The following is a 24,243-nucleotide window of genomic DNA, read 5'->3' as shown; positions in this document are numbered from 1 at the left end:
CTCAGAAAATTACTCCATCTATGTATTCTTCCCAAGTGTAACCCATACTCATCTTAGGGTAGATGTCTCCAAGATAGCCTTCAACGACCCCTGTCTCAAGGACTCATACCACGGTTGTACCAGGGTTGGTGTATATAATCAATAGAATATGGTGAGTGCCCTGGTTTATACTGTCTGAGATCAGATTCTAAAAGATACTACTGCTTCTGTGCATGTGTGTCTCCCCATCATTCCTTCTGGGATAAGCAAGCAGCCCCCCAGAGAGGCCCATCCTGTGAGGAACGCAGGCCTCCTGGCGATGCCATGAGTCAGTCTGGAGCCAGATCTGCCGGCCACAGTCTAATCCTCAGACGACTACAGTCCTTACCCACCGTGACTGCAACCTCATGAGAAAACCCGAGCCAGAACCACTTAGCTAAGCTGTTCTCAGCTTCCTGAACACTAGAAACTGTGCTGAGTTAATAAATGGTCATTGTTTTAAACTGCTAAGTATATATATTTGGAGAACAGACAATCTGTTTAACACGTGGTGTTGGGAAAACTGGTCAACCACTTGTAAAAGAATGAAACTAGAACACTTTCTAACACCATACACAAAAATAAACTCAAAATGGATTAAAGATCTAAACATAGACCAGAAACTATAAAACTCCTATAGGAAAACAGGCAAAACACTTTCTGACATAAATCACAGCAGAATCCTCTATGACCCGCCTCTCAGAGTAATGGAAATAAAAGCAAAAATAAACAAATGGGACCTAATTAAACTTAAAATCTTTTGCAAAATGAAGCAAACTATAAGGTGAAAAGACAGCCTTCAGAATGGGAGAAGATAATAGCATATGAAGCAACTGACAAAGAATTTCTCTCAAAAATATACAAGCAGCTCCTGCAGCTCAATTCCAGAAAAATAAATGACCCAATCATAAAATGGGCCGAAGAACTAAACAGACATTTCTCCAAAGAAGACATACAGATGGCTAACAAACACATGAAAAGATGGTCAACATCACTCATTATCAAAGAAATGCAAATCAAAACCTCAATGAGGTACCATTACATGCCAGTCAGAATGGCTGCTATCCAAAAGCCTACAAGCAATAAATGCTGGAGAGGGTGTGGAGAAAAGGGAACCCTCTTACACTGTTGGTGGGAATGCAAACTAGTGCAGCCACTATGGAGAACAGTGTGGAGACTTCTTAAAAAACTGGAAATAGAACTGCCATATGACCCAGCAATCCCACTCCTGGGCATACACACTGAGGAAACCAGATCTGAAAGAGACACGTGCAGCCCAATGTTCATCGCAGCACTGTTTATAATAGCCAGGACATGGAAGCAACCTAGATGCCCATCAGCAGACGAATGGATAAGGAAGCTGTGGTACATATACACCATGGAATATTACTCAGCCATTAAAAAGAATGCATTTGAATCAGTTCTCATGAGGTGGATGAAATTGGAGCCTATTATACAGAGTGAAGTAAGTCAGAAAGAAAAACACAGTATACTAACACATATATATGGAATTTAAAAAGATGGTAACGATGACCCTGTATCAGTTCAGTGCAGTCACTCAGTCATGTCCAACTCTTTGCGACCCCACGAATCGCAGAGCGCCAGGCCTCCCTGTCCATCACCAACTCCCAGGGTTTACTCAAACTCATGTCCATCGAGTCGGTGATACCATCCAGCCATCTCATCCTCTTTCGTCCCCTTCTCCTCCTGCCCCCAATCCCTCCCACCATCAGGGTCTTTTCCAGTAAGTCAACTCTTCACATCAGGTGGCCAAAGTACTCACAAGTAGCTAGAGCTAAAATTATTTGCAGGGGCAGAGGTGGGAGATGAGGTTGGAAAACCAGGAAGAGGCAGGTTAACTTTTAACTTAACAACTATTTACTGAATTCCTGTTAGGTACCACCATTCTAGGTGCTGGAAATACAGTAGTGACCAAGACAAAGTCATTGCTCATATGCTAGGGAATCTGAAGTTTATTCCTAATGAGATCAGAAGACTCAAGGCAGAAAAGAGACATGTGAAGGTTCCAGGTATCCTATGGTAATAAATCTGCAAAGAAAACAAATAATTAATTGTAAAGAAAAAATGTTGTGAGGCAGATAATTATCCTGGAGGATATTAGACAAGATGGAGATGATGGACCTGAAATAAGGCAGCAAGCATAGACTACAGAAGGAATCTGAGAAATATTTCAGAGGCAGAAAAGAATAGAACCCTATGAAACCTTAGGTCATTTCCAGCACTTTTATGAGGTGGCATAGTTTAGTGCAGCTGAGTCTAGGCTTCAGAGTCAGACATATTTGGATACAAAATCTATCTTCACCAATTATTTTATCTTTCTGAGCCTAAGTTTTCTGCCTTGCTGTGAAGATATAAATGGACATGCACAATATGCAAAGAGCTTTAGGAAAACATCTCATTTATAAAAAACACTGAATAAACAGTAGTTACTGTTAAATTTACCTTGTTGTCTTTGCTCACATAGTTCCTTCAATCTAGGGGACCTCACTTTTTCCTTGTATTTGCCTGGGGAAACTGAGTGTTCAAATGTCACCTTAATTCAAATATCACCTCTTGATGCAAAAGTCTCTTTATTTGATCTTATAATTTATAATGACTGTTACAATGTCCTTCATATTTTCTTAAAAATCTCCCTTTTTTCACCCCCCCTGCCACTAGATGATATTTTAAACTTCCTGAGAACAGAGTCCATATCTTACAATTTTGCATTCCTAACACCTATAAGAATGCTTCTCACATTACAGGCATGATATCAATATCTGTTATTTACTGTCATTGTTAGTAGTTTGTGTCTATCTTTTCCTACACTTGGCCTTTTTCAGGACAGAGACAATGATCTATACCAAACCTCAGGAATTGGAACTGCACCTACATGATGCAGGGCTAACGTCCTGAACAAGCTGAAATGCAGAAATACAAAATCAAAATTCAAGAACACTAAAAAAGCAGTTAACAGAGATGTTTGGTCATCAAGTATTGGAAAAACATCTAATAGACTATCTAGAAATTGCCCATAATGGTTGAGATGGTACATTAGGTACACTGAAATGGAAACGATAGGTGTTGCTTACTTTTGTCAACCAGTAAGACCCTTAAATTCTTTACTAGCCTGACAAGTCACTAGAGTTCTTACTGAAACACTGATCAAAATATTAGGTAGAAGAAAAGGATTTATTTTAAAAAGAATAAAGAAGATAAAATAACTATATATAATTAAACATATCTTTCCCTTTAAGAAACATGTACTAACAAATGAAAGCAAAGTTATTTTAAAATAATCATGTCCATATAAAACAAGGTAAAAAGTAAAATTAAAAATGAAGAAATTTTTAAATCATTTTTTCCTTCTTACCATGATGAATTTCAAATTCTTTGGTTCCTTGTCCTTTAAATACTGCTAGACATGGCTGAAAAACATAGAAGTTACTACAGACGTCTGGTGCAGAGGAACAGTCAAACTTGCCAACCTAAAGGAAAAAGAAAGTTCAATATGTTGAAAATAAAATCTTATCCATTCAATTAAATATTCATAAGGATAATCTGAAAATGACATTACTATAAAAACAACACAGCTTCTAAACAAGTTAGTGGACCATGAAAATAAGAAACAGGAATCATTAATTTACATTTAACACTGAAACTACATTTAGTTTAAATAATGCCTCTTGGAGATCTCAAAAACCTGAGAGGAAATTACCAAGAAAATATTAAGTTGTTTATGAAGCCCATCCTTCTAAAAACTTAGAGGATATTTATATTATCTTGACAAGGGGGAGAGAAAGAACGTCTTAAGACCGCAGAAGCAGAAATAATAAAAAGGTCAACATTTTCATACAGTGTGGGAAAAAAGCTAGTAGGCAAGTGATAAACCAAGAAAAAATATTTGCACCATTTAAGACAGAGGATTTCTTTTAAGAAATAAAAGATAAACATCCCATCAGAAGAAAGTGGGGCAGAGACATACATAGAAAATAAAGTAGAAAGCAAATAAATAAAAATGAGTATTATTAACATCTCCCTTCTGGCCTATCCAGGCACTGCTGCTTATAAAGAGTGTAACACCAGGCCTGGCACTGGTGCGGGGAAGCGGTCACTCCCACGCTGTCAGTAAGAAGGCAGGCTCGATAATGAGGACAGAAAACTTTTAAGAAAATATAACCTTGGCTCAAAAAATTCCTCATAGTGCATTTTCCCAGTGTATCTTTCTGACATAGAAATGGAAACAACTGAAAGTTACCAGTAGGACAGAACAGGTTAGACAATTATAGTGCAGCCATACAGTGAGACACGACTCCGTCTCCGGATGATGACTGATACACAGACGTACACAAAATATACACATCAATATATGTTACACTGGTATGTAGAAAGGCTTTTAATCACTAAACGGAAAATTTTACAGAAGAGGATAAAAGCATACATATAAATTTACATGTGTATGTCTGTCACCATGGCCATTACAATATGCACAAAGGTGCACATATATACATATGTGCACATACTATCACAAACCCACGTCTAAAAAGCCTCAAGAGTTATTAACAGAAAATTCCTCACAGTGGTGAAAATATGGATAATTTTTAGATCTAACTCATTTTTGTACTTATTTATAATATCTTAATTTAAAATAATGAACATGAATTACTTACATAAAGAAACAAGTACTGAAAAAAGGCTATAGTTTTCTGCATTCCAGAAAAACAATATCATATAGATTTATCACATACCAACTGCTCAAGAGTAATGAAGGTTAAACTTTTTCAGATAGCATTTTAATTTTCAGTAGAAAAAAAAATAGAAGAACAAAAGCATTTAGGGGTTTCTAAATTTAGAATTCAACTAAACATCTTAATGTTATTTAAAACATAACTTTATGTACTAAATTAAGACAGCACAAAAGCAGAAGGGTAGGCAGAATACATTTTTCTTACTTGAATATGTTCATTTTTAAGAAGAGTTTTTAGTTTCTTCAACTCAGGATCATTTGAATTTTCATTTTGTCCAAAGTGAAAAAACAAGAGCCACCGATGATGAGCTAAACGATCCTTAAAAATGATTTAAAAAGAACGTGGTAAAGGGAAACAAGAGATGAGAAATCCTAAGAGTTCTAATCTTAATTTCTTTAACTATCCTACCCATTACTTCAAAATACTGTCTAGAATTCAGACCCAGTCATATTCTTATTTCCTGGTTTATATATAAACCAATTATACAGTACTAAACAGCCACTAAATCATGAAATCTTAAGGTAGATGACTGTGCTAAGAAAAAACACGGTTTTAATGACACAGCTAAAAAGCTGAATGGTGGGGAAGTCAGATTTTTTTCAGGTTTAACATAATGTTTCATAGGGATATAGACTTAGAAAACTCTGGGATCAATAAGTAGAAGAAATTAATTGATTCTACTACAAGTTGAATGTTTCTAAAGCTGCTCTGTAATTCTCAGTGAACAACACAAATTGTTCTGTAGGGAGGAACACAGAGCTCCAGATCAGATTCAAAGTTGCTTTCTGATCAGTATCTTGTCTTTTCTGGTGCTCTTCCTGAACTTGCCTTCAGGACTAGTTACACAAAGCTATGGGTCCACCCTCACAAGTTGCAATCCCAGCAAACCTGGCATTAAGAGTTTAACTTGGAATCAACTGATAATGTTAAAATCTGAAATGTTACCAATATTTGTTACTATTTATTATTAAAAAAAAAATTACCTGTAGTGTATTTGCTGAAAGGAGTTCAAAATCTGGAAGATTATGCATTATTTCCAAATAAATTTCTTTAGCATCCAATGAATTAAGAAACTAAAATAAGAGAATCATATTGTTATTTTTTAAATCAACATTTGAGTACTTCAGTATCTTAGTTTTCCAGTTTTCAGAGAAAGAACTTTTAAGAAAAAACCATAGAAGTAACACAGTTTTCAAGCTATTTATCCTAAATGTTTTCCTTTTCAAAAAAAGACAGTATATCATATTTTGGCAATTATTAAAGAGTTATATAACTGGGTTGTTTCCTTAAAAATAGTGATGCAAAATAAATTTCATTATTAGGTGTTTTATTACCTGGAATTTTCTGTTAACTGTGCTGGATATTCTATGATAATCTTCAAAATAACCTTGAGGGACCTCTGGCTCACTGGCGGGAAAAGCTGTATCATATTCAATCTAATTTTAACGCTAACCAAGTTTTACAGAATGCCAGTGCTTTACAAATTGACCATCTAATACGATGCTTTATGGGCCTCCCTGGTGGCTCAGTGGTAAAGAATCTGCCTGCAATGCAGGAGACCAGGGTTTGATCCCTGGGTTGGGAAGATCCCCTGGAGGAGAGCAAAGCAACCCACTGCAGTACTTTTGCCTGGAGAGTTCCATGGACAGAGGAGCCTGGCAGACTATAGTCCACGGGGTCGCACAGAGCTGGACATGACTGACGCAAGTAAGCAGCTGCAGCAAGACGCTTCATATCCCAATTAATACTGGCAGAGAGTGCAGAGGAACTGAAGAGCCTCTTGATGAAAGTGAGAGAGGAGAGTGAAAAAGGTGGCTTAAAGCTCAACATTCAGAAAACTAAGACCATGGCATCCAGTCCCATCACTTCATGGCAAATAGATGGGGAAACAGTGGCTGACTCTTTTGGGGGGCTCTGAAATGACTGCAGATGCTGAGTGTAGCCATGAAATTAAGATGCTTACTTCCTGGAAGGAAAGTTATGACCAAACTAGACAGCATATTAAAAAGTAGAGACATTACTTTGCCAACAAAGGTCCGTCTAGTCAAGGCTATGGTTTTTCTAGTAGTCATGTATGGATATGAGAGTTGGATTATAAAGAAAGCTGAGCACAAAAGAATTGATGCTTTTGAACTGTGGTGTTGGAGAAGACTCTTGAGAGTCCCTTGGACTGCAAGGAGATCCAACCAGTCCATCCTAAAGGAGATCAGTCCTGGGTGTTCATTGGAAGGACTGATGTTGAAGCTGAAACTCCAATTCTTTGGCCACCTGATGAGAAGAGCTGACTCACTGGAAAAGACCCTGATGCTGTGAAAGATTGAGGGCAGGAGGAGAAGGGGACGACAGAGGATGAGATGGTTGGATGGCATCATCAACTCAATGGACATAAGTCTGGGCGAACTCCAGGAGTTGGTGATGGATAGGGAGGCCTGGCGTGCTGTGGTCCATGGGGTCGCAGAGGAATTAAGAAAAACTTATGGGAAAACTGGAATGGACCTTGTTTATTATAGAGGTTTATAGAAATAAAGGCCCTGAACCAAACCACTGAGGAGTTTTGCAGGGTAAAATGTATATACCTAAAATATGTATTTTAAATTAAATACACTTTACATCTAGGTCTGTTATTTAAAACACAAACAACTGAAATAGACACATCTCAATTCTAACAACTATCTATTTCTGTCCATATTTTATCCTCAGCATATTTTTTTTCATGGAACTCTCTTTGCCAGTCTAATTCTCATGGAAGCAGCTGGTGTTACCAAAAGTGTAGCAGCAGTTACAGGGGTTGATCAGTTTACTGTCTATCTTTAAACTATTTTCCTGACAATTCAAATATCACCTCAAAGATATAAAACTCTATTAAAAACCTGTAGAAACTATTACTGTATTCAGTTCAATTATGTTCAACATGAGAACACAATCAAATGGATAGAAACAATGTCTATAAGAAAAGAAAACTCGGTTTTTCTGCTTAAAAAAAACTATAGCATACTCAAAATAATTTGTTACCAAAGGGCTTAAAAGGTCAAAACAGAAAGCTTTCCTGTTTCAGTACTATAAAGCTCATTCACTTTACTCAGTCATCAAAAATTTTATGTAATTTATAAATTCACTAGACTTCATTTTAAATCTATTTTAGAGTAAAATTTGGTAGTTTTATTTACAAGGGTATTGTGCAGCCTCTAAATTTCACCTGCCAAATGTATTTAGCTAGCATAGTATTTTACATTTTTAAAAAACTTGAATGCTTTTAGGAGGGACAAGGACTTTAATTCATCACCCTGTGTTGTCACATGTCTAACATCACTTACTTATATTTCCTGAGATATCTGAGCTCGCTGTTTTAACCAAAAAGTCCCAAGATCTCACTGAAAAATGAGATTGTTGTACTGAAGGCAAGAGCCTATGTTTAGTGTTGACTAGAGTACAGGAAATCCTCATGAGCTAATGGCACAGTGTAAAATAAACCCAGGTTTTCTGGGAAATCTGGCAACATGAATTGAATTTGCAATTGCTACCGCCATCTCATTCTAAATAGATAATGGAAGAACTGCACAAAGGTGAACAAGATAGTTCATTATAACACTACTTGTAATCATGAAAAAGTAGAAATTTAAATATATATATCCAGAGAGAACTGGTTAAACTCATTATGTTACATTTAGTCAATTAATTAGTTTTTAGGAATGTGATGCATACATTCACAGGAATATCATATATACTACTATTCAGGGACACACACAGACAGACAGACAGACAGACAGACAGACACACACACACACACACACAGTATAAAGCACTTAAGCAGGCACTAAATGGGCTTCCCCTGTGACTCAGCTGGTAAAGGGTCCGCCTGCAATGTGGGAGACCTGAGTTCGATCCCTGGGTTGGGAAGATCCCCGGGAGAATGGAAAGGCTACCCACTCCAGGATTCTGGCACTATATATAGTACTTCTGTGCCAGATACTCTTCTACGCCCTTAGGATATGTCAGTGAAAAATTCAAACTTAAAATTTACTGCAAGAGAATAAATATAGTATATAAGGTGAAAGAATAAATATAGTATATAATGTGATAAGTACAATGAGGTGGATTATCAAAGATTGTAAAGAGATCCAACTATTTTCCTGATGAATAGGGTATAGGTTATAAGGTATGAGAAAAAGAGGGGTCAAGAATGACTCCAAGGTATTTGGCCAAAAAGATGAAGCTTTCATTAACTGAGATAGGGAAAAAACTAGGTAGAACAGATGTATGGGGAAATATCAGGAGTATAGTTACAGACACCTAATTTTGAAACATAGATCATCCCAGGGGTGATACTGAACAGGCTGGAGGATAACCATGTCTGTAGTGGAGGGCAGAGGTCTGGGCCAAAGGCAAAATTGGTGAGTTGTCTGCATGAAGTCCTAATTTCATACACATATAAGCAGAGATCTGGAAGGGTATGTACTAAGATTTGATGGTGCTTGCCGATGGGCGATTTAGTTTTAACAAATTTCAAATCTTTCTTTACACATTTATAAATCAAATATGAATTTCTATAATGAATACATGTAATCTATATCAATATCAAAAAAATAAAAATAAAAACAGAAAACTACAGGTAGTTTGTCTTATATCAGAATCTTTTTCTTGTGGGTTCTCTAGAGACCTATCCAATAACCCAGTATTTGTTTCAGCTCCTTGACAGCTATCTTGAACCTCAGCTTCTTCATTCATAAAATTAGGAAGGTGAACCAGACCAGTAGATCACCAAACTAAGTTTATATCAGAGTCAAATAGGAGGCTTTAAAAAAAACAGACACCAGATTCCAGCTAAACCTACCAATAATCTGTATTTTAACATTAGAAAATATAGAAATAAATGGAAACCAATAAATATTCATTTAACCTAAGAATGTATTCATTACCTTTGGGATTGTTAAAAGTGCAGTTTAAAAATAATCCTTACAGTGTAACTTTATAGACTGAAGTATTAAACAGAATCCCAAATATTAAGTATTTGTTCTAAATAAACTAAGTGTTCCATAATCAGATGATAGAAACTGGTTCATTTTTTTTTTTGCTCATTGTGTACAAAATGATATATTTGAATACATGTGTTATATATCTATATGTAAAGAAATTAAAGGGATTCATACCAAAACACCGCTTTTCTCTTTGTTATTTAAAGTGGCTCCAGGAGGAAAATAGGCAGTGGTACTTGTTGTAATATCCAAACTCTTACAGAGGTTGTCCTGGGTGGCACAGTCCACCCATCCTACGTTAACAAGACCATCCTAAAAAGAAAAGAAAAAATAATATTGTAAGTTGAAAAAAAAAGCTAAAAGGATGTATATTTAGCAAAAATACAACTTCACTACCATAAAAATTAACCTTTTAAAAAGAACATGAAAAATGATGCCGATCTGAATAACATGATTAATAAATTTGATCAAATAGATATAAAAATTACACCTCACATAGGAAACATTTTAAAGCATACATAGAACACTAACAATCTTTGTAAAACAAACAAAATCTTGGCCAACTCCCAGTCCACAAGGACAGTTTTTATAGTGTTAAAGTATCAACACATAGACTGTACTCCCTGACCATAATAGGATGAAAGCTAAGTAAGTAAAATAACAAAACAACAAAAAATTACAGTTTGGAAAGGACAAAAACACTAACTCTCTGGTTAAGGAGGAACTCATAATTAAATTATGGAATATTTAGGAGTGAATGAAAACACTACATGTTAAAATATATTGAACACAGCCAATCAGTTAGACGCTAATAACTATGAATACATTGATCAGAAAACAAGGAAGATTACAAACAAGAGAGTTAAATGTTCAAGAAACTGGCAAAGAAACTATCTGGAATCAGTTTTTAAATGTGTTTCTTAACATGGTGATACAGTTTTGCAAAATAATTGATGCTTACCAACATACCACTTAATCTGAGACGTGTCTGTGAGGTCAAACAATCTGGGGGGAAGAAAGAAACTTATGAGGAAATTTCAGCTATTAAGTATTAAATCTATACTTTCATTTGCGGCAAACCATGATGTTGATTCTAAGGCAATTAACTGGGCTGTGCTGGAAAATACTGAGACTATTATTTACTAGGTAGACACAGAGGTCAATGTCTCATTCTTCTCCCTCCTTCTGACCTCTTTCCCCTCCCTTCCCTCCCTCTCCTGTTCTCTCCCCTTAGTTTCTTAGGATTTCTAGCCAAAGAAAAAAAAAGGCATTCCCTCTCAAGCACCTCTTTAAGATATTATGCTAAAATAGCTCCTCCTATCAACAGTCCCCTTGAACCAAGGATCTCATAATTTGGGGTAATAAAATGTAATGGACCTATCTGATTAACATATACAACACATTCTTAAAATACAGTACAATCTTAAATAGCTTCTTCACTCTTTCTTCACCCTTATGGCAGAAAGCGAAGAGGAACTGAAGAGCCTCTTGATAAAAGTGAAAGAGGAGAGTGAAAAAGCTGGCTTAAAACTCATTATTCAGAAAAATAAGATCATGGCATCCAGTCCCATCACTTCATGGCAAATAGATGAGGAAACAATGGAAACAGTGAGGACTTTATTTTCTTGCGTTCCAAAATCACTATAGATGGTGACTGCAGCCATGAAATTAAAAGACGCTTGATCCTTGGAAGAAAAGCTATGACCAACCTAGATAGTATATTAAAAAGCAGAGACATTACTTTGCCAACAAAGGTCTGTCTAGTCAAAGCTGTGGTTTTTCCAGTGGTCATATTTGGATATGAGAGTTGGGCTATAAAGAAAGCTGAGCGCCGAAGAATTGATGCTTTTGAACTGTGGTGTTGGAGAAGACTCTTGAGAGTCCCTTGGACTGCAAGGAGATCCAACCAGTCCATCGTAAAGGAGATCAGTCCTGGGTGTTCATTGGAAGGACTGATGCTGAAGCTCTAGTACTTTGGCAACCTGATGTGAAGAACTGACTCATTAGAAAAGAACCTGATGCTGGGAAAGATTGAAGGCAGGAGGAGAAGGGGACGACAGAGGATGAGATGGTTGGATGGCATCACCGACTCAATTGAACATGAATTTGAGCAAGCTTTGGGAGTTGGTGATGGACAGGAAAGCCTGGTGTGCTGCAGTCCATGGGGTCACAAAGAGTCAGGCACAACTGAACAACTGAACTGAACTCTTTTATGAAAGTTCTATAAATATGAATGCTAGGATACAATGAGATAGTTTATAAGGGAGATACAGCATCATGGAACTTACAGAGATAGGCAAAATCAACCTACCTGTTATATAAGTAAAATAATGTGAGAAAGTTTTTAAAGTTTTCTTTACGTGTGGAAAGGACAGAAACATGTGCATTAGGCCAAAATGAGATAAAATCCCTCAATGACAGACTAAGGGTGATTAGGTGATTTTTGTTGCAAGGCAATATCTTCCGAAGATGGGATAAGTGGTTGATTTTAGCTGCAAAGCAATAGCTTTTCAACACAGCGGCTTAAAGGCTGAGAGATGTAGTATAGGAAAAAGACCCTTGTTGGAGTTAAACAAAGAGGAGTGTATTAATTGGGATATTTTCTAACACTAGGACCAATTTTTAATCAGTCTTATTGCTTAAATATAGTTTACAGTTTGTGTAGGGTATTGAAATTTCAACTTGATTTACTAAGGTAAAAGGTCCTAGAATTGGAAATTTATCATCTTGAAATGTATACTTTAATGGGGCAAACATGTACATTTTTGAAATGAGTAAGTATGAGGAAAGAAATAATTTTGAGAGTTATATCTATCAACAATTATTTTTGCAAAGTGCCCAAAACATTAGTAGCTTACAGTATAATTTCCTATGAGTACAATTAAGCTGAAAAATCTGCCCACTGAACATAAACCACAATGATACTTTAAGAAATTAATAACTGTAAAGAGAGATCAAGTTGGTAGAGTATGAGGACATAGAGTTCACCACCCCCGACAAACATTAAAAAAAAAAAAAGCATGTGGAACAATTCTCATGGAAAACTAACTGGAAAACCGCAGAACGACTCCTGTGCAACCAAGTCTGCAAAAAAGATGTTCCCACAACCAGGTGGGATGGAAAAGGCAGAGGGTTGGGACACCTGCCTGAAAGGGATCTGAAAGGAAAAGAAGGTTGCCACAAAGAGACCCTCACCATGGGGAACAAGTGGGCTGAGTCACAGACTGGGCAATACTGTCATGGGGTTCCTGCGAGGAGGAGACAAGACCCTTGGCTCCTGGGAGAACTGGTGGGACAGACAGAAGGCGTAGAGAAGCTGAGACGATTCATGCAGCAAACACACGCGCTGGCTTACCAACAATCAGGGGGAGAGCTTTGGAGGGGCAGTCGCCACCTCACCACACTCTCCAACATGAGCAGCTTGAGTATCTGGCCCTTCTCACTCCACACCACAGCCTGAGGTTAGATCTGGGCTGAGCAGGTCCTGGGAAGACTCAGTCTAGCTAGGCAGAGACAGACTGGGGTCCCGGGATGTGATCTGGATGCAGCGGAGGTGGTCATGTCAGCACTCGCTTGGGCAGTGCTACAGGGGCCCCTGCAGTTTGCCTCCCAGCGGGGCCAGCGCCCTGGCCTTGGGGTCGGGGGAGACAGGTCCTGGGAGAGGACTGCCACGGAGGCAGCCCTGCTCTCTGCGTGGTGGCAGAGCCGCCTCAGGTCCGAGAGCCACAATGCCCTGAGCCCCAGCCTGGCAAATGCTCTGGCCCCACCACTCCACACCACAGCCTTGCACTAGACCTGGTGTGGACACAGCAGAAGAAAGGAGGAGACCTTGGGCTGCATCTGAGTCGAGCCTCAGACACCTGCACGGGTGGTGCACTGGTCCTGTGCGCACACAGGCCTCACCTGCTTCAGCAGCCGCCTCCTCAAGGGGCAGGGCACCATTCAGGGAGAAAGCAGCCTGGTTCCCCCTGACCCTCAGGGCAGCTACTCCGACAGGTGGGGAGCAGACCTTATCCCTGACAGGGTGGCGGCAGCCATGGAGCAAAGAGAAAAGTCCCACCTCACACTCTGCACAGGCTTTAGACTCCCCAAACCAACCAACGCCCCCCAGTAAGGGGATAACAACCAGTGGCAAAATGTAAGGACCTGAAGAAAGACGGGACTGGTGTCCACATCAAAACTAACTCTCCAGACACTGTACATATGGTCTACGTAGGGATGCTCCCATACAAAAACACCCCTCTAAGACCATAATAGATAGTCATTTCTCCTAAATTCAGAGACAGAGAAAGTAAAATGAAAAGGCAGAGGAACTATTTCCAATTGAAAGACCAAGAAAAATCCACTGAAACAAATAATGAAATAGAGCTCACTAGTCTATCTGACCCCAGGCTCAAAAAAGTGGCAATAAAAATGCTAAATGAATTAAGAAAGATCATCAATATAAATGCAGATCACTGTAACAAGAACTAGAAACTATAAAGATGAATCAATCAGAAACAGATAATTCAATTTCTAAGATAAAAAGCAATCTAGAAGCAATGAACAGCTAACTAAATGACACAGAAAAATGAATAAATAATCTAGAAGACATAATAGAAATCACCCAATTAGAAGAACAGAAAGACAAATGGGAAAAAAACTGAAAGAAACATACAAGATATATGGGATAATGTAAAATATGCCAACCTATGCATAATAGGAGGAGAAGGCAATGGCACCCCACTCCAGTACTCTCGCCTGGAAAATCCCATGGATGGAGGAGCCTGGTGGGCTGAAGTCTATGGGGTCGAGAAGAGTCAGACACGACTGAGCGACTTCACTTTCACTTTTCACTTTCATGCATTGGAGAAGGAAATGGCAACCCACTCCAGTGTTCTTGCCCGGAGAATCCCAGGGACAGAGGAGCCTGGTGGTCTAACGTCTATGGGGTTGCACAGAGTCGGACACGACTGAAGTGACTTAGCAGCAGCAGCATGCATAACAGGGGTTCCAGAAGAAGAGAGAAAGACATTGAAAATTTATTTGAAGAAACTATGGCTGAAAACTTCCCAAACCTAAAGAAAAAGAGAGAACCAACCAGGTACAAGAAGCACAGAGGTTCCCAAAGAAGATGACCCAAACAGACCCACAACAAAACATATCATAATTAAGATGGCAAAACTTAAAAAGAGAATTCTAAAGGTAGCAGGAGAAAAATGAAGAGTTAATTACAAGGGAACCCACATAAGGCTATCAACTGATCTGCAGGCCAGAAGGCAGTGGCATAATCTACTAAAGCCCTGAAAGGGAAAAACCTGCAACCAAGGATACTCCATACAGCAAAACTACCATTCAGAAGGGGAGATAAAAAAATTTCTCTGACAAGAAGAAACTGAAAGGATTCAGTAATATTACACCTACCCTAAAAGAAATACTGAAGGGTCTTCTCTAAACGGAAAAGGAGCAAGAAGGAACTCATAATAGGCAATGCAAATACACAGTAATGATTGAAGATCAACTTATATAAGCTAGGATGCAGATTAAAGCAACTGTAACTACAAGCACAGGATGTAAGACAGGGTATCAAAACTGCAAAACAGCAAGGCGGGGAGTAAAAATGTACATCTTTTAAAGTATGTTTAAACTTGAATGACTATCAGTTTAAATCAAGTATTAATTGGTAAGAGATATGGGTCAACATACATGAATTCCATGGTAACCACAAATCAAAACACAAAACAAATTTTAAAAAACTCAAGAAAAGGGAACAGTCCCAAATTCATTAGACAAAGACACTAGAAAGAAGATTACAGGCCAGTATCTTTGCTGAGGAAAATTCTGAAAGAGATGGGAATACCAGACCACCTGACCTGCTTCTTGAGAAATCTGTATGCAGGTCAGGAAGCAACAGTTAGAACTGGACATGGACCAACAGACTGGTTCCAAATAGGAAAAGGAGTATGTCAAGGCTGTATATTGTCACCCTGCTTATTTAACTTATATGCAGAGTACATCATGAGAAACGCTGGGCTGGAGGAAGCACAAGCTGGAATCAAGATTGCCAGGAGAAATATCAATAACTTCAGATATGCAGATGACACCACCCTTTATGGCAGAAAGTGAAGAAGAACTAAAGAGCCTCTTGATGAAAGTGAAAGAGGAGAGTGAAAAAGGTGGCTTAAAGCTCAACATTCAGAAAACTAAGATCACGGCATCCGGTCCCATCACTTCATGGCAAATAGATGGGGAAACAGTGGGAACAGTGGCTGACTTTTTTGGGGGCTCCAAAAATCACTGCAGATGGTGACTGCAGCCATGAAATTAAAAGACGCTTGCTCCTTGGAAGGAAAGGTATGACCAACCTAGACAACATATTAAAAAGCAGACACATTACTTTGTCAACAAAGGTCCGTCTAGTCAAGGCTATGGTTTTTCCAGTAGCCATGTATGGATGTGAGAGTTGGACTACAAAGAAAGCTGAGCACTGATGAATCGATGTTTTTAAACTGTGGTGTTGAAGAAGACTCTTGAGAGTCCCTTGGACTGCAAGGAGATCCAACCAGTCCATCCTAAAGGAAATAAGTCCTGGATGTTCATTGGAAGGACTGATGTTGAAGCTGAAACTCCAATACTTTGGCCACCTGATGCGAAGAGCTGACTCTTCTGAAAAGACCCTGATGTTGGGAAAGATTGGGGGCGGGAGGAGAAGGGGACGACAGAGGATGAGATGGTTGGATGGCATCACTGACTCAATGGACATGAGTTTGGGTAAACTCCGGGAGTTGGTGCTGGACAGGGAGGCCTGGTGTGCTGCGGTTCACGAGGTCGCAAAGAGTTGGACACGACTGAGCAACTGAACTGAATTGAACTCATCTTTGCTGAATATAGGTGCAAAAATCCTCAACAAAAGATTAGCAAACTGAATCCACCAACCCTGAAAAAGGATCATATACCATGATCAAGTTGGATTCATTTCAGGGTCACAAGAAGGTTTCCACATGTGCAAATCAATCAATGTGATATTAACAAAAAAGACAAAAATCACATGATCATCTCAACAGATGCAGAAAAATCATTTCACAAAATTCAACAGCCATTCATGATAAAAACTTTCATAAAAGTGGGTGTACAGGGAACATATTACAACATAATAAAAGGTCACTTACAACAAAGCCACAGGCAAAAACATAATACTCAACAGTGAAAAACTGAAAGCCTTCCCTCTAAATTCGGGAACAAGATGAGGATGCCCACTCTCATCGTTTCTATTCAAGCGACTGAATTGGAGGTCCTAGCCACAGCAATCAGACAAGGAATTGTTCAGAGCAATCCTAAAGAAAAATAAAGCAGGAGGCATCATCCTACTAAACTTCAGACACTGCTACAAAGCTATATTAATCAAAAGAGTGAGGTATTGGCACAAAAACAGATATATGGATCAATGGGACAGAATAGAGAGCCCAGAAATAAACTCGCACACCTATGGTCAATTAACTTTCAACAAAGGAGGCAAGAATATACAATGGGGAAAAGATGATCTCTTCAGCAAGTGGTGCTGGAAATGTTGGAGAGCCACAGGTAAATCAACGAAGCTGGAACACACATGTCACCATAGGGAAATAAACTCAAAATAGCTTCAAGACTTAAATAGACGATGTAACACCATAAACCTCCTAGAAGAAATCACAGGCAAAACATTCTCTGACATAAATCATGCCAATGTTTTCTGAGGTCAGTCTCCCAAGAGAATAAGAATAAAAAAAGTAAACAAATGGGACCTAATCAAACTTAAAAGCTTTTGCACAGCAAAAGAAACCACAAACAAAACGAAAAGACAACCTACAGAATGGGAGAAAATATCCTCAAACAGCACAGCCAACCAGGGCTTAATTTCCAAAATGTAAAAATAGTTTATAAAATCCAACAGCAAAAAGTCAACCCAAACAAGAAACGAGCAGAAAACATAAAACAGATATTTCTTCAAAGAAGAAATACTGATGGCCAATAGACACATTAAAAGATGCTTAATGTTGTTAACCATTAGAGAAATGCAAATGATAACTGCAGTGTGGTACCACTTCCAGTCAGCATAACCATCATTAAAAAGTCTACAAATAACAAATGCTGGAAAGGGTGTGGATTAAAGGGAACCCTCTGACATTACTGGTGGAATGTCAGTTGGTACTGCCATTATAGAGAACATTACGGAGCTTCCTCAAAAAACTAAAACTAGAATTACCATTCGATCCAGTAATCCCATCCCTAGGGATGAAAGTGAAAGTGAAGTCACTCAGTCGAGTCCGACTCTTCCTGACCCCACGGACTGTAGCCTACCAGGATTCTCCATCCATGGCGTTTTCTAGGCAAGAGTACTGGAGTGGGTTGCCATTTCCTTCTCCAGGGGATCTTCGTGACCTGGGGATTGAACTCCAGTCTCCTGCATTAAAGGCAGACGCTTTATATATCCAGACAAAACTCCAATCCAAAAAGATACATGCAGCCCTATGTTCAGAGCAGCACGATTCACAACAGCCAAGATATGAAATCAACCTAAATGTCCATTAGCAAGTTAATGTATAAAGACGTGGTACAATACACAATGGAATACCGTTCAGCCATAAAAAGAAACAACATAATGCCATGTGCAGTAACATGGATCCAATTAGAGGTTATCATGCTAAGTGAAGTAAGTCAGAAGAAAGAGGAAGACAGCATATGATATGGCTTATATGTGAAATCTAAGACATGACACAAATGAATCTATCTATGAAACAGGGTCACGGATACAGAGAACATATGGGTGGTTGCCAGGAGGAGAGGGTTTGGGAGGAGGGACAGAGGAGGAGGCTGGAGTTGCACAGAATGAATAAACAGGGTGCTAGCGTACAGCACAGAGAACTATATCCAATATCCTACGATAAACCACAATGGAAAGGAACAGAAAAAAAAGGATGCATACACATGTATAACTCAATCACTTAATTACAGCAGTAGTTAACACAACTCTGTAAAACAACCATACCTCAATTAAAAAAAAAAATAAAGCTTTAAAGACCTAAATATAAGACATGACCTCATAAAACTCCCAGAAGAAAACACAGGCAAAGCATTCTCAGACATAAATTGTAGCAATCTTTTCTTAGATCAGTCTCCCAGGGCAAACACACAAAAAAAGCAGAAGTGAACAACTGGGACCTAAGCAAACTTACAAGCTTGGTTTTGTAAGTATGCACAGCAAAGAAGTCATCAATAAAATGAAAAGACAACTTAAGAAACAGGAGAAAAATGATGTGACCAAAAGGGGTTAATAACTAAAATAGTAAACAGCTCACATGACAGAAATAACAAAAAAACAACCAACCCAATCAAAGAATGGGCAGGGACTTCCCTGACTGTCTAGTGGTTAAGAATCCACACTTACAATGCAGGGGTCACCAGTTCAATCCCTGGTTGGGGAACTAAGATCCCACATGCTGTGTAGTGCAGCCAAAAAAAAAGGAAAAAGGCATAAGACCTAAGCAGACATTTCTCCAAAGAGGACATATATACAGACAGCCAACAAGAACATGAAAAGATGCTCAATGTGTCTACTTATTACAGAAATGCAAATCAAAACCACAATGAGGTATCACCTGACACCAGTAAGTATGGCTATTATCAAAAAGTCTACAAATAAATGCTGGAAAGAGTGTGGAGAAAAGGAATCCCACCAAACTGTTGGTGGGAATATAAACTGGTACAGCCACAATGGAAAACAGTATGGCAGTTGCTCAAAAATACTAAAAATAGGTCTACTGTGTGATCCAGCAATTCCACTCTTGGGTATATATCCAGAAAAGACAAAAACTCTTTAATTTGAAAAGATAAATGCACCTGTATGTTCAAGCAGAACTATTTACAATAGCCAAAAACGGGAAATAACCCAAGTGTCCATCAACAGCTAAGAAGATGTGGTGTGGATACAAGGAGTAGTACTTGGCCATAAAAAAAATGAAATGTTGCCATCTGTGGAAACATGAAAGGACCTAGAGAATATCATACTTTGTGAAGTCAGACAAATATATGGTATTTAATTATACAAACCAATCTATATACAAAACAGACACAGAAAACAGACTAACGGTCACCAGAAGAGAGAGAGACGAGGGAAGGGACAGATTAGGAATGTGGGATGTGGGATTAACGGATACAAACTACTACACATAAAATTGATACGAAGGATTTACTGTATAGTACAGGGCATTTTACCCAATATCTTGTAACAACCTATAATGGAAGGTATCCCACAAAAAATCAAACTGAATGCTATACACCTGAAACCAACACAATATTGCAAATATATACTTCAAATTAAAACAAGCAATGAATAATTTTATAGCCTTATGTGTAAAAGAATAAAAAGATAAATATTCATTAAATAAAAATTATAACATTAAACTAAAAAGTATAAATTGTACTTTGAAAATAGAAAATAATCAATTATAGTAGCATACTTAAGATTTTTACCTAGTCTAAGAGTACATACTTCCAATTATAAGACTAGTAACTTCTGAGGACCTAATATACAGGATATAGTGATTATATCTAATAATACTGTATTAAATCCTTGAAACTTGTTCAAAGAGTAATCTTAAATGTTCTCATGACAAGAAAGAAATGGTAATTATGTGACAGGATAGAAGTGTTAGCTACTATCATGGTGGTCATCATTTTCTAACATATAAGTGTTTCAGATCAACAAATTGTACACTTTAAAGTTACAGAATGTTCTGTCAATTATATCTCAATAAAGCTATGGAAAAAAAAGACTGTCACCTAAAAATCAAATGTCATGGTCTCTTCATCATAACAAAACAACAAATAATATTACCGCTTCCTTCGGAACAAAAAGTGATCAGCCAGCCAATACCAGCAGCAAATGCAGTTTGTATGGAGTTAACAAAATTTCCTTAAGAGAAAATAAAGAAAATTTCTGATCATTTACTACTCCACAATGGAAACCATTTTCTACATGGGTTTTCCCATCTAATCTCATCCATTTCCAATCTACTCTTGAGCAGTTTTCAGGATTCCTATTGAGCATGTCAAATTCCTACCCTGACTTTTTTTCAATCATATAAAATCTAAATTTATTATTAAGAAAGGAACTCAAATTGACAAGTTAGGCCCCTTGTGATCTGAGCTTTGTCTACCCGTTCAGTTGGTCATTCCTGCCCCAAACCACTCTACTCATCACCCATCTTTTGTTAGATTCATGAAATATTGCAGATTCCCAATACAGTGACCTTTTAAGGATTCCTCTTCACTTTCACAACAGATTGGATCTGATTTCATTCAGGAAGAATTTCCTAACCCTTCCTCCTTTCCCCACCTGAATTCTTTCATATCCTTCATGCTTCCCTAAGCTTACCTCTATCATAATAGTCACTACTCTGTATTTTAATGGTTTAATAATGGGGTCCCAGAAGGCAAAGATTATACAGTTTATGGCTGCAGCCCTAGTACTTAACAGTTTTGGAGACATAACTGGATTCATTAAATGATATGAGCATCCCTTTAGAAGTAAATACTATCATTTCATGGGTAGTATAATTACATAACTCCCCTAAAGACACCTGATGAATTAAATGCCTGAGATTAGAAGAGTTCTTAAACTTCAAAATTAAATTGAATAGGCATAAATTTACACCTGATATAGTATACTTATGAAAGAAATAAAACACTTGTTTTACTAAATATTCAGTTGCACTTTCAAAGTTGCCTTTTTACCTAGCCCCATCTCGTATCCATATCCTACATCAAACTTGTTTTCGTTTCTGTATAAATTTATTAAAGGCCTACTATTTAGCAGAGCTCAGAACAAATGACATAATTCCTTTCTAAGAAGCATGGAAAAGATAATATGACCAGAACATTAATATTACTACTGAAAAATCTGAAATACCAATTCAAAGTATCCTTGAAAATCAAGCAAATTATGAAGACAAAATTACCTGTCCATAATTCTGTCACTGTACTTGTAACATGCTGCATGGCGAAATTCATTAAACTTTCCTTTGATCTGTCACCATGGTATTTCACTGCAGCCTATATTTTCATTTATAAAAAGAGAAACATCTTTTACTTTTTAAAACTCAAACAAATTGATTGATTTGATTCTCCATTATTCTGAATAAGTAAAATATGTCTTTCAATGGTAAAGTGTTTTTCTAAATGACATGCTAAGAATCTTGATTACACGGATTCCCTATCAGACATTTGAATAATATTACTTATAACTGTTTTAGTTTCAGTTTTATCGCTTAACACTGGGGAAAGAAAGGGAAATTAGAACTTCATATTCAATGAGAAAAATACCTGTAAAATACTTTGTAAATTATAAAGTACAACACACATATTGGTTATCATTATATTCCTTAAGATGGAAACTGAAATTGGCAAACATTTTGTTATAGCAATGTCATCTAAAAAGTATTTATAGTATAATCAAAAGTGTTTATTATGACTATAGCATAGGTAGATAGCACCTAAAATAAGAAAAATCAAAAGACTCTACAGATTCACATATTGTGTTTTCTCTAGTATTCCTCTTGTTATAATGTTCCATCAAATTAAAAACAAAAATGCCAATTTTATATCTTACCATTCCAGACCTAAAAATGAAGAGGCTGGGATAACTGTTGACTCCTTTCATTCGGCAAAGCATTCTATCATCGCCACAATTAACTGCTCCAATTCGAAGCAATCCATCTACTTCTTTTGCAAAGTCTCTCCACTATGAAGAAAAAAAAGTAGTTCTCTGATAAAATAATTTACGTTTCCTTGAACATTCTTCAAACTACACTTCCTTAAAAGAGAATATATTCATGAAATAAAACCATAAACATGTGAAAAAATATGATAGCTATTTCTGATAGTTAAATCCTAACATTTTCAAAAACATTCAAATAATAGATAAACTGTAAATAGTAAAACTTTAATAATCAGGATGTAAAAATACTTACTGTGGGAGCCAAATCATGGCAGTGTGAACACCCTGGGGAGTAGAAGTTCACAAACCACAGTTCTCCAGAATTAACAGCAGCATCTAAAAATACATAAACAACTTGTAACTATTTACTAAAGGTTTGTACATGTGTTAGTTCAAAATTTTCCTTGAGATCAAAATGAAAAAAATAGTCATACATCTTTCATACTGCCTTTATCATTTTCTATATATATTTTTTTCTATAAGAAGAAAACATACTATTTTGACTGTCAAACAATACCTTTAAACAAAAAAACAACAAAAAACCTCTTCCAAGCTCTATTTCAATAAGATGCAGTCTTGAACAGCATGATCTATGTCACTAAGAAGCTGTAAAAATAAAGGAAGCAACCTAAGGAAGCAACAGTCAAACCTCATGAGAGGCTGTGTGGATGACAGAAATGGAGAAATGACCAGAGAGAGAGACTGCGGTTTCTGCATCTGCAGCACCGGTTTAGCACACAGTCAAACTCTGAGAGCCACTCCAGATTACAGAAGAATGCGGTCAGCGACCTACAGTAAGGGCTGTGGAGATTAAACCTAACCTTTGCTCTTAATAGGGGCTTCTCTTGGGACTCAGCTGACAAAGAATCAGCCTGCAATGCAGGAGACCTCAGTTCCATCCCTGGGTTGGGAAGATCCCCTGGAGAAGTGAAAGGCCACCCACTCCAGTATTCTGGCCTGGAGAATGCCACGGACTGTATAGTCCATGGGGTTGCAAAGGGTCAGACATGACTCAGCGAACTTCACTTTCACTTTTTGCTCTTAATAAGACATTTTCTTTGAAAAACTGAGTTATCCGAAGTACTAGGATCAAGGTTTTTAACAATTCAAAACATGAATACATATTTGCTAATAGACCCAAACACTACATAATATCTACTCAACAATTACATTACACGTTATAATCTAACCTATAAAGGACCTGATACAAACAAAATCCATTCATTTAAACATTTTATGATTGTAAGGATGTGCTCTAACATTCAAGACAAAAAGTTTAAGACAATTTGCTTTTGGCTAAAGAGTTTCCATATAACTCCACACTAAAATCAGCAATTTTGAAAGAAAATTTCCAAAAGTCATAATAAATTGTACTAAGACATCAAAACATGCACACTATTCGAAATACATATAACTGATTCAGGTTAATTAGTAATGTGTGCAGTAATGTTCACCTACATTTCAATGCCAAGACACATGGATCTGTGGGAAAAATTACAGGCAAAGTGTGTACATTAGGATTTTATTGGCTGTGCTTTGGCAAAGTTTAGAAAGTCTGATGAATAGACCACTCTATCCAGGTTGTGAAAATAATGGCCATGCTGCCTTGGACCACCAACTGGTAGGAACTGAGGTAAAATCTTACACGTTCTCTGCCCCATTCTTCTGGGACCTCTATCATGCAAGTGTTAGTATGGATGATGACGTCCCAGGAGTTTCTTAAAACTGTCCTCATTTCTATTCTGTTTTCGTTTTTCTGTTCCGTTTCAGT

The 24,243-nt window shown here is 37.5% G+C and overlaps 1 protein-coding gene across 2 annotated transcripts in view; it reads right to left on the bottom strand.

Annotated features, from left to right (window-relative positions):
* The window catches only part of DNAJC10 (DnaJ heat shock protein family (Hsp40) member C10), a 54,186-nt gene that overhangs the window by 19,817 nt on the left and 10,126 nt on the right, over positions 1-24,243 (bottom strand). For both annotated transcript variants that reach the window (XM_065931887.1, XM_065931888.1), the window contains exons 6-14: positions 22,726-22,808; positions 22,365-22,496; positions 21,715-21,808; positions 20,592-20,669; positions 10,701-10,744; positions 9,914-10,051; positions 5,750-5,839; positions 4,971-5,084; positions 3,392-3,506 (exon numbers count right to left, since the gene is read on the bottom strand). In XM_065931887.1, coding sequence (XP_065787959.1) covers positions 3,392-3,506; positions 4,971-5,084; positions 5,750-5,839; positions 9,914-10,051; positions 10,701-10,744; positions 20,592-20,669; positions 21,715-21,808; positions 22,365-22,496; positions 22,726-22,808 — 888 coding nt within the window. The remainder of the gene's footprint in view (positions 1-3,391; positions 3,507-4,970; positions 5,085-5,749; positions 5,840-9,913; positions 10,052-10,700; positions 10,745-20,591; positions 20,670-21,714; positions 21,809-22,364; positions 22,497-22,725; positions 22,809-24,243) is intronic.

The sequence above is a fragment of the Muntiacus reevesi genome, chromosome 3, assembly GCF_963930625.1.
Source record: "Muntiacus reevesi chromosome 3, mMunRee1.1, whole genome shotgun sequence".
Lineage (NCBI taxonomy): Eukaryota > Metazoa > Chordata > Mammalia > Artiodactyla > Cervidae > Muntiacus > Muntiacus reevesi.
Note: the sequence above shows the minus strand (reverse complement) of the source record. Positions and strands in the feature narration are given on the sequence as shown.